The following is an 11,714-nucleotide window of genomic DNA, read 5'->3' on the forward strand; positions in this document are numbered from 1 at the left end:
CCTTAAACAAAAAAAAATTTAGCAAAATGACAACGAGACATGCAAACAAATGGTCAGACTTTTCGACGAAAAGTCTAATTTGTTGATAATTTGCGAGCGACGCCGCCGCCGCCGTCGGGGGTCCCTGAAAGGATCGAGAGAGAGATACACTTCCGCTCTCTGCTGATACTTGTGTGTAAGTGCTTATAAATGAAATGGCAAATACTGTTTATACGTTTTGCATGGGTGCGTGGATTTATGGTGAGCAGCGCCAACTGCCAATTTAAAGACAATTTGGCCAAGAGGCGAGATTTCAGACTAAATTGCAACACAAATGCAAACAATTAGGCGAAGTCGGAGAAGACGAAAATGGGAGGTGGTACCCACCACCCGATCGACCATCCACACACACACACACACACACAGACACACACACACCTTATGACTAATGAAACGGCATAAAACCCCAAAGGAGACTCCAAAAAGATCGCCCCAGTTGAATCTTGAAATTAATTGGTTTTTGAAGGCACATCAGAGTTGACGGAGTTGACGATGGTTCACAGTGACGATGACCATGACGATGACGATGACGGGGCCACACGGTGATGATGATGATGATGATGGCCATGGCTATGGCAAATCTGAAAACGCGTAGAACAGAAGCAACAGAAAAGAACATCATCAGAACATTAATTAAGCGATATAAGGTGTGTATGTGTGTGTGTGTGTGTGTGTGTGAATTGGCCAAAAAATTATTCGTTAACCATTTTAGAAAGTAAACCAATTAGGGCTATTAGATTAAACCAATTAAGACTAGTGTTAATGCAGATAAAACATCTCCAACCACTCTCCCCAGCCCCCTCCCCCCTCCCCCCTCCCAGATGAAAAATAGTGACAGCTGTTTGGAATTTTATCCTTATTATTAAACAACTATGACAAGGATTGTTTTTCTATGTACATTTATTCTTTTTCAATTTCCCCAACATTTCCACCTGACCACAAATGACACTCGAACAATATCCACAACAACAACAACTTCATCAGAAGGGGTGACGGGAGGGGAGGGGAGCGGAAATACCCCATTCCCTTTCCCTCAATTGCTGTTAAAAAGCAATCGGCACCACCACCACCCGCCGGCACTCAACTCTCAACAAAGGGTCAAGCCGCAGGCCATAACGGTGAGTTGGCTATTTCCAATATACACACACACACACATACATACAATAACAAAAAGTCCTCGTTACTTTGCTCCCTGTTTCTTTTATCGTACCATTTCCCATTGGCTGCACATTTGCCTGGATTCGGCTAACAACCCCCAGCCCGAGGATGTGCATGAAGCATTTTAATACACTCTAATGCGTCTATAATTCGAGCCATTAATGCAATCACATTAGCAATTTTCTATGGCCAACCCCTTGAATGTGGAGTTAGTGGAGGAAAAATAAAAACAACAAAACGGAGAGACAAAAAATCTGTCATCAATTCATTATTTGTAGTCACTCAACTAAAACTTGATTTCCTCCTGTCTTTCATATATGTAATTACAGATTAAATGGCTCCAAGAAGTTTTCCATCCAAAGCTCTTTGGGAACTTTGATAACTGAACTGAAGCAATTTAGAAGCTAAGTCTTTAGAAATCTTTACTTTGGCCAAATTTCAATTGTGCTCTGAAACTGGTCTGCATTTCTATTCTATATAAAGGGGAAAAGCAAACTATGTGAAATTGGTGACCCCGACGAGAATAACTAACAATTACAATTACTTTGAAGACAAAAGTTTACAACAAATCGAATAAGTAGACAAGAAAATTCGTGAGTGAGACTCCTCAGTGAGGACATTACTAAATATCCTTTTAAAGACAAAGCTCTTTCTGACATTTTAACGAAACATTTTGTATTTCATTAAACAAAAAGTATTTATATTTAAAATTTTACTTCTTAATGATTCCAAATAATCCTCTGACCTCTCCGATCCTTTTAAGTGTCAATTCGGGGATGTTTTATAAGTATTATGCAGTGAAACCGCGACAGGATGAATCTCTTCTTGACTCTTTTTTATTTGTATTGATTAGCTATGGGTGATTATAACTACTTATGAGTCTTTCCATGGGTCTATATTGAGTTTGTTTTAGCTCGCTGCTAACTTTTCCTAAAAAGGATTTGGCTTCCTTGTTCGGTTTGATTCGTTCTAAAGAGATGAAAGATTATCCGTCGACCTATCTTTAAAGTTGATTCGATCCGCGATTCTAGAGTAACTTTGACTGATTGAGGGATAACACTAATCATGACCAGTTACAGGTTTCTCAATAGTCATTAACGCGATATCGATATAAATGTATGTACATATATTGTTAAATCATTTGTTGGGGGGGAACTCTAAAGCCCTTTCCCATCCCATCAACCCACACACAGAGCCTTTGATAACAAAATATTATTTCATATGTTGACACTCGCATGTAATTAGAGGAAATGAACCGTTGTGCTTATGGTTCATGCTTGATTGGCTTTTGCCATGGACTTTCACTTGGTGTTTTTTTTTTACTTTGACTTTGACTTTGAGTGACAGGCATATGAAAGCGAGTCCTAATTAAAAATCAATCGCTGACCGTCAGCTAATTGTCTAACTGACGGGAGGGGGTGTGGCGGTCAACTGAGAGCCCACAATTAAATGGTGGGGAAAGGGAGTCCCAAAATAATAGCCCTAGCTAGAAGGACTCTTATCCCTCTTGCCACACCAGGCACGTGTCCTTCACAAATATTGACCTGACAAGGAGAAAAGAGAAAAAAAAAAGGAAGAAAATAAATGGAAATCGTTTGATTTTCTATTTTTTTCCCATGTTTTTTTTGTTTTTTGTTAATGCTTTCTATTTATTTATGCCTTGTCCAATAAATTATGCGCTTCAGTTGCATAAAAAGGCAAGCGGTGGCAGACCAACACGTGCCTCATCCTGCCGCCCCTCGCCATGCCACGCATCACTTTGACAAGATGAGGCGATTTTCTGAATGAACTGAATGAATCGTCAGTGAGTGGAAAATGGATTTTTAATATTTTCTAGTAAAACATATTACATAAAAGAGAAACGAGAGAGAGAGAGAGAGAGAAAACATTAGCTTAAAATATGCTAGAAGCGCGTTCGTTGTAGAACTTTTCCCGCAGGATGTCCGGGCTTAAAAGTTGAGAAAAATGAAACTTTTATGAGCAATTTTTTTCCCCATCTCACTCTCTCTCTCCCTGTCTCTGTCTCTCTGTCATACACTTTAGTCAAAAAGTCAATTTAAGGATGTGTGTGACAGATGCGTTCAATGCATTTTTATGAATTTATAATTCTTCTATTCTATTCTATTTTTTTTTTTTTTTTGTAACAAAATTCTGTTTTCATATTTGTTATTTTGTTTTAAAACTTTTAAACGCATTTAAATTTTTCATTTTATAGTGTATGAAAAAGTTGGTTATTGCAAAAGTTTTTATAGTTTTATATTTTCTGTTAGATTTTACTTTTTGCTCTTGCAATTTTATTTTCGATTAAATGCTTGAACAGACATCAAAATGCTCTTCAAATCAGGATGACGATGATGTGAATGTGGATGACGATGTGGGTGTGGATGATGGCTACTGTTTGCGCCTCTTGGGCTGTCCTGCTGATGGTAGACCACTATCAAACTCGGATATATTAAGGGCACGGGATTTGCTTAGACTTTTCATAAAACTGCTGCGCCCGACACCGGCACCGGCACCGGCACCTTCTCTTGGTCCTGGTCTCGTCGTGGCTCCATCTCGATTTTCATTATTCTGCTGCTGCATTTGACGCACTTCACCAGTCACCGTTGTGGTAAAGAGTCGTCGCTTATTGCGTTTCTGTTGTTGCATTCTCTCGGGATCTCTGTAATTCAATGTGATGCAAAGTGAGATAGAATTTGTTGTCCGACTGATAGGACTTACCTTTCTGTATAGGTTAAACGATTGGTTGGCGGTGCTGGTTTAGGTGCTGCATGTTTGCTGGCAAATTTCGATGGTGCCTCTTTCAGGGCAAAACTCTTGGCAAAGTGTCCCATATGAGCGATGCGTACATTAAATATGGGTTTCAATTCCTTGGGAAATGTCGAATAGAACTTCATCCATGAGACAAAAGCTGTAAAGACAAATAACAAAGAGAGAGGGAGAGAGTGAGAAAGAGAGAGTTGGAGTTGGAGTTGTGGAATGGTAAATTGGTAAGCATGTTAATGCTTTCAGAATTAATTGATGTACTGGCTTAAGTGCCTGCTGCCGTGTGTGTGTGTGTGTGTGTGTGTGTGCGGCATTCATTACAAAATAAATTTGTTAAAATGACAAATGAGCAATGTCAGCAAAGGATTTCACATTACCATCGCTGTAGTCGACGTTGTTCTTGTCGTCGTCCTCGTCGTCGTCTATTGTTATTATTATTTGCCTTGGTTGTGGGCATGTCCTTGCTAATTACGCAGCACTTATGCCAAGGCAATGCCAAATTATACAACAATGATATCAAATTACCAACTGCGGTTGTCAGCCACCAAAATAGGAAAGAAAGAAAAATAACAGCAACAGCAACAGCAACAACAACAATAATAAGCCACAATTGTTCACCCTGTTGGTATCCCTGTGTATGTATGTGTATGTGTGTGTGTGTGTCGACCCTGTTTCACTGATAAACATCTACTGAAAAGTATCAGAATGCTATGTAAATTTGATGTGAAATGAAAAATGCTATGGAAATTGCCAAAGAACCGTAGACAGATGTCTACAGATGGAAGGGGAGGGTGGCGACCAACCAACCAACCGATCAACCAACGGAATTGACAATAAAGATAAAGATACAACACAAAAGATTACAAGATAATATTAAGTCCCAACAGAGTGAACAATTTAAAAAATAAAAAAACTAACATTCAATCGTTTTCTAAATGCATTTTACAAACAATTTGAAATGCATCCTTTCATGGCCATTAAGTGTTCCATGGCCATAAAAGTTAAGACATATATCCTTTTTATATTAAACATAACGATTAACAGATTCTTTTCAAACTCACGATTCTGTTTTCAAATCATCAGAATTACAGATTTGAGATCTTGAAAGAGTTTTTAAGGACTGTGAAATGGGAGGAATTTGCTTTAAGAATAGTTTTTATATACAGAATATATTTAAAATTTCTATTTAAGTTTCAAAAAACGGAATGCTTGGAGGAGTTATTGCATAGCTTTGGGGGTGAAATTGCAGATTCACAAAGTCATGGGTTTTTGGCAAGTTTTTGATGAGAGTTTTTCGAAATATTTTTTTGTGATTCCACTTAAAGTATATTTTGGCCAATCTAAATTAAAGTGATATTCAAAATTATTAGAAGAATTTATTCAAATTTGAAAAATCGTAAAAAAAAAACGTATTAAATTAGAGGTTTTGTATAAGAATTAGTTCAAACTTTTTAAATCAACAAAAATGCCTAAAAAGAGATTAGATACATATACATACATACATATACATGTACATATACATGTACTCATAAGGATGTGCTTTAAAGGACAAAAATAATACACAAAGGTTTTCCCTTAAACCTAGAACATTTTAAGCGAATTTCAAGTTTGAATAAAGATTTGCTTAAGTTATCCAATTTACTTAACTGTCAACAACATTTAAATTTAATTTTCAAGTCAAAATCAATCACATAACTAACATAGGGGGAAAAGCATTAATTCATTTTCCTAACAACCACATATTAGAGTTGGTCTAACCAACCATTAAGAAGCCACAAAACCGACAATTCTGAAAACCCTTATTGGAAACCTTAAAATCCACTTCAACTAGAGAAAGAGAGAGAGCGAGAGAGGGAGAGTGAGAGTGAGCAACATTCCTGCCCAAGCAATTAACTTCCCCCATCGTCTCCCAAGCCAAGTTCCAGACGTTTTGGATGCTGCCGCATCCGATCTGTATCCGTATCCGTATCCTTAACTTGGCTTCGTCCCTTTTTTTGTGTGCACACTAAAGAGAAACACTGAAAAGTCAGCACGACGCCCTGTGTGTCTTTTGGGGCTCTGCTTAATTGCCGCAAATGCGATTATAGTCAAGTAGCTGGCTTAGACAGAGACAGAGACACAGAGAGAGAGAGAGAGAGAGAGAGTGAGTAAGAGAGAAACAAAGAAAACAAAACAAAAAGTATCACAGGGACCGGATGTTTAGAGAACGTCTGCAGGCCGGAAGTAAGCGTATAAAATAAATGTCATTCGAGACTTGCGATTATTCTCATCCTCCCACAATCCTCCACCACTCTGTCTCCATTCACAATCCTCGATTCCAATTCCAATCCCAATTTGCAACCACACAAAAACCGCAAAAAATGGCTTTTTATGCCACTTTCTTCCTCCGTTTCATATATGGCCGGAATGGATGGATGGATGGATGGATTGGTGGATAGAGGGTGGCTGGCTGACTGACTGACTGACTGGCCAAGGTGGGTCGCCCCGCTGGTGGGCGGGGTTGTTGCGCTTTTTGGGCTTAATGCTCACATCAACGGCTCAAGCGCGTGTCCATGTGGTTTTGTTTGCACCCACCGAACGAGTGAAAGAGACAGTGATAACTTTTCCTATTGTTTTGTGTGGGTGTGGGCGTGGCAAATTGTTGTGATTGTTTTTCACATTTTGTTTTGCGCCCTTCGCCTTTTTGTATTGTTGTTATTGTGTTGTTAATTTAAGGGTCGTTGCCTGATTTCAAATGGTTTGAGGCTTAAGGTTAAGGTTTATTTTTTCGTTGTTTTTGGGGGGATTTTGGCAAAGATTTTTGCAAGGTTTGTGTGTGTGTGTGTGTTGGGAGCAATCCTAGGCATAAATTTTAGTTCCTGTGACTTGCCCAATTAGTTTTCCCCTTGTAGATTGAACTTAACATCCCATTTAAAAAGTGAATTTTAAGTTACGAAAATAGTTTCAATTACTCTAAAGTTTCCCTGTCTCTCTCTATCTCTCTTTCTGACTCTCTGCTTGAAGAAATCTTTAGAAATCCTTTTGCCGTTTTGCCTCCATTTTGTTTCGCTCCACTTGGACTTGTTCTTCACTCGTCCTTTAGACTATCTTTTAGGTGTATCCTGTTGTCTTTCCTAACAGCCTTGTCCTGCTTTGTACTGGGTTTTGTTCAAGCGTAATACTTTTTAATGGCATTTTGATTGGGCGAACGAACGAACGAGAAAAGCCGAGTCATAGTACACACAGAGTATCGAAGTAGAGTGGAGAGAAGAGAGCAATTGCATCATCATCATCATCATCCATTCCGCCCCCCCCTCCTGGTGTCCTCCTTAAGTTTTGCCAAGTGGCTTCCTGCCTTGACGCTTGACTCGGCGCTTAAGTGCAATTTGAGTTGCCATTTTCAACGGTGCTTCTCTTCCCTCAACCATCTACCAACTTTCATTGCCCTTCTCTTTATGTTTATCTTTACTTTTCTTTTTTTCTTTTTGGCTTTCCTTTCTTCGTTCTGAGTTTAGAGTTGGTTTGTATATCCATTGTTTTGTAGTTGCCTTGAAAATGCCATTTGGGTATTACAGTTCAGTTTCCGTTTCCTGTTTCAAGTCGCCAGCCATCTACCAAAAGTCGATGATTCATTTGCGTTTATTTTCTATACATATATAGTTTTGTCTTTTAGCCTGGTCAGTTTCAGAGAGAGAGAGAGAGAGAGAGGATGTAAGTCTCTCCTGATGTTTCAATCAAAAGCGTGTAAATGTTAACTCCATTTTCTAACCTTAACAACACGGCAACCCTTTCAATTTAATGGTTAGCTCTTGAGTCTAGCTGTGGGAGACAGTGGCCAAAAGAGGGGCAGTGCCAGCCTTGGTAACATCTAATTAACTTTTTTTCTCTCTCTTTCTATCTCTGTCTCTCTTATTTTACCCAACCCATTACTTAAGACACTTGGGAAAAGCAAATAAACAATGTGTGAAAAGATTACAACGAATTAGCCATGCTCTAAACAAACTTAAAATAATCATTTTTATCATCTTTAGTTAGTTAAGAAATTGAACAACTTTTGAATGATATTCTCATCTCACAAAACTCTGTAATATCTTATATAAAGCGCTGATTCTATAAGATGCAATATTATGCAGTAATTTGACAGGTTTCCATAGTTTTAAATAAATAGATGCTGGTTGGTTAGGGGGCCATTCGAGAGGGGAAACACGTTCTTAGATATCAGAAGTTTAGCAGTTTGGTTGGTTTTTCAAAGGACCTAATTCGATAAACTCCTTAACCAACTGAAACTGAAAGGTGAGCAAAACTCTAGGTGACATTCAAGATGAGATAAAGGTTAAGAAATCCTTGACTATTCATTCAAACGATCAGACAACATCATAATCTTTGATCATTAGATTTTGAAAATTGGTAAATTGTTCAACTGTTTCTTTGCTATCGACATCAGGGATAATTTTTAATAGGATACTCTGCAAATGGCGGTTCCCCTCCAGCTCCAGCTCCAGTTCTAGCTCCAGCTCCTGCTAAACCAACTAATGAAACAGCCTGACCGATGAACGGAGTCATTTTCTCGTTCTCTCCTCTTTTTTTTTCCATTTACTGACGGTTTCTGATTTGACAGACAGACAACACGCAATCGAAATTAACTTTAAATATGAAATAATTTTCTGTGTTTTTAACGCGTGTCCTCGCCGCGCCGCCCCGCGATGTGCCTAGGACAGCGTTGTGTCAGTGGGCGTTTTAAAGAAGGCGTGGCGCTCACGTCGAAGTTATAATTGGAAAAATAGCAGAGAGACGGCAGTTTGTTGTATTTCCATTCATATTTTCCCCATTTTCTGCTGTATTTCTTGTTGTTGGTTTTTTTTTAACCCCTTTTGAGTTGAGAATTGTGTTGTAAAAAATCATAATTACAAAGTAAATGTCCTTTGGTGAAAGGATTAAATTGGTAGTTTGTACAAGAGCCCCTTTTGGAGTTGGAGGCAATTGGAAAAGTGAGTGCCATGGGAACTAGCCAGAAGAGGGGGGAGACAGACAGACAGACAGACAGACCAATAGATAGATGTGGAAGGAGACTCACCCTTGCATGACTTGTCATGCAATTCCCGATCATCCTCGAGAAGTGACTGAAATTTATGCTGCAAATTGGAGGCCGCCTCCTGCACAGTACGGGCCTCGTCGTCCCGAGGCAGAAGGGCCTGCAAGTAGGCATACATATCACCCTGCTGTATGCGAATCCTTTTCTTTTCCAGATGCCGCACAAACTGAGCCTCGCTTGGGGCCAAGAAGAGCACCGCTCTGCCCTTGCGTCCGGCTCGTGCGGTTCGCCCCACACGATGGACAAAATCAGCCGTTGTCTGCGGTGGAGTGTACTGGATCACAAGTTTGATATCGGGCACATCGATGCCACGTCCGACCACATCCGTAGCCAATAGGACGCAACTGGGACACTCGCGGAAGCCATTGAAGACGCCCTGGCGTTCTGTTTGAGTCATGGAACCATGCAATCTGTAAGTAGAAATGAAATTCTCTTTAAATAATGGTTTCTGGATAATGCTTATTCGCTAAATCCTACTTGAAGAAACGTAATCCCTGCAATAGTGGCGTTCCATCATCATTGTCATCGTCGTCATCATCATCCGATTTTTCGTCATCCTCGTCAAGAACACGCTGAGTGAGAGCCTCATTGAGCATATCATGATGAAAGTTAACCATTTCCGTTGTGCTCATAAAAATAATTGCCTTAAATTGCTTCGGACTAGCTGCCAGCTCTTTGGCCAGCAGCGCTGAAATGGCCACCAGACGTAACTTTGGCGGCACAACAATATAGCTAAGATGCAGATTCTCTGGTATGCTAAGCACTCCGGTTACATCCTCCTGATACTCGCCCAGGCCATCATCAGCCAGTTGCGCCTCAATGGACTCTTTTTGATAGCCGCTTTTGCCATTTAGGGCCAAACTGGTGGCTTCATCGCTATTGTCAATATAGAGCGGCTCCTTGAGCGTTAGTCCGGCCAGTTGTTGTACTTGTGTCGTTAATGTGGCACTTAGCAAGAGGCGCTGCATCTTCGTGACTATTTCGTTCTCAGCTCTTTGCTTATCAATGGCCTCCACCAGCTGTTGGACATCGCGTTCATAGCCCAACTCTAGCAGGCGATCGGCTTCGTCGAGTACAAGAAACTGCAACGATGTCAACTTAAATGAAGCTGTGTGCAGGAGATGATCAACTAGGCGTCCAGGTGTGCCCACCAATATATTGATACCCTTCCTTAGGCGAGCCTTTTCACTCTTACGACTCTCGCCGCCCAGCAATGAGCCTGGCACTATCCATGTGTAGGGTTTCACTAGCTTCTGCAAGAGTTCATATGTCTGCATGACCAATTCTCGAGTGGGTACTATAACTAGGGCCATTACACCATCGGTGCGCTTAATTTTGGGCACTTGTGCCTGCAGTTTTTCGACTAAGGGTAGGGCATAGGCCAATGTTTTGCCTGATCCTGTTTGGGATCGTACCAGGACATCTTTGCCAGCCAATATATGTGGTATGGCTTTCTCTTGGACTGTCGTCAGGTCACGTATGCTAAGTAAATCCTCCAGATTCTTTATCGCATGCGGATGCAAGGGCAAACTTTTCACTTTACTCGTCGAGAATATCGTCTCTTTGACTGGCTTAACGGCACGTTGACCCAACTGCTGTAGCGCCTCCACATCACTCTGATCGAAGAGACCAATTTTTGGTGTACGAAAACGATTCGTTGGTTTTGGCTTTTGTGTTTCCTCTTTGTTGGATTCGGTCTTTTCCTGTTCCTCAGCTATCTTATTCTCTGCATCCTTCTCTAGGTCTTCTTCGTTCAGTTTCTTTTGTCGTCTTTGTTCATCCATTTCAGCCTTAAATAAATCACCGGGTCTTGGCAATTTATTGGGATTCTGTGGTCGGCGTTGAACGCGCTTCAATTGCTCATCGGTTAACTTCACCAACGGCTGCTGGCCACGCTTCTTCTGACCCAGGCGTTCGGCACGACTCAACTTGGTCTTGGGTTTCTGGCCCACAAGAGAGGAGACTTGGGGCTGGCTGGTGGTCACATTTATGATCAGATCCTCACCGGGCGTCTCAGCTGGTCTGGAAATCTTCTTAATCTCTGGAACTTTTGGTTTTGTCGACACATTGAACATTAAGTCTTCGCCCGTGCTGGGCTTGAGTGTGGCACTGGGCTTGAGTGAGGCACTGGGCGTAGAGGCGGCGGTGGGCAGACGTCTTCTCCTCACTACTAAAGCCTTTGCCTTGGGCTTCTCAGTGGCATTGAATTGGAAATCGAAATTCTCATTAGCTGCTCCAGTGGGCATGGCAACACGTTTCTGTATTGGCGTCTTTGTCGGAGGCTGCAAGAGAATTGAGTATTTAGCTAACTGAAATCCTTTATCCCTTAACACTCACCTTTTTAACCTTTCCTGGTCTCACATTTACATTTAACATTAAATTGTCCATCATTTTGTGGCAGTTTGACAAAATTCAACTGCCAACGGAATTTGTAAATAAAAGAAAAACGTGCGCGGCCTGATACCACGGCACAGCTGTTTGACACAGTGTTGGAAAACGCCACCCTTTAAACTGATGGAGATGACGCACTCAGTTAATCAATTTGCAAAGGGAACCAGTTCCAAACATCATGGAGAAAACGATTGAAAAGTACTTTTTAGAAGTTCATTTTACAAAAACTTAAAATGCACTCAACAATTTATTGACACAAATTTATTTGATGTTTCAAGGCCCTTTTATT

At 40.6% G+C, this 11,714-nt stretch overlaps 1 protein-coding gene across 1 annotated transcript; it reads right to left on the minus strand.

Annotated features, from left to right (window-relative positions):
• Nucleotides 1-3,004: 3,004 nt before the first annotated feature.
• LOC137586967 (probable ATP-dependent RNA helicase CG8611) lies at nt 3,005-11,527 on the minus strand. Its single transcript, XM_068303181.1, has 5 exons — nt 11,372-11,527; nt 9,512-11,316; nt 9,017-9,444; nt 3,919-4,108; nt 3,005-3,859 (listed from the first exon to the last, which is right to left on the minus strand). Exons 1-5 carry the CDS (start codon nt 11,423-11,425, stop codon nt 3,589-3,591), a joined length of 2,748 nt encoding a protein of 915 aa, XP_068159282.1. The 5' UTR covers nt 11,426-11,527; the 3' UTR covers nt 3,005-3,588.
• Nucleotides 11,528-11,714: the final 187 nt, after the last annotated feature.

The sequence above is a fragment of the Drosophila tropicalis genome, unplaced genomic scaffold (assembly GCF_018151085.1).
Source record: "Drosophila tropicalis isolate 14030-0801.00 unplaced genomic scaffold, ASM1815108v1 contig_158, whole genome shotgun sequence".
Classification (NCBI taxonomy): domain Eukaryota; kingdom Metazoa; phylum Arthropoda; class Insecta; order Diptera; family Drosophilidae; genus Drosophila; species Drosophila tropicalis.

Coding starts and splice junctions, on each gene's coding strand:
- LOC137586967 (XM_068303181.1), bottom strand. CDS start 11,425: ATGATGGACAATTTAATGTTAAATGTAAATGTGAGACCAGGAAAGGTT. Junction 11,317..11,371: donor GACCAGGAAAGGTTAAAAAG/GTGAGTGTTAAG, acceptor ATTCTCTTGCAG/CCTCCGACAAAGACGCCAAT. Junction 3,860..3,918: donor CGTTTAACCTATACAGAAAG/GTAAGTCCTATC, acceptor ATTGAATTACAG/AGATCCCGAGAGAATGCAAC.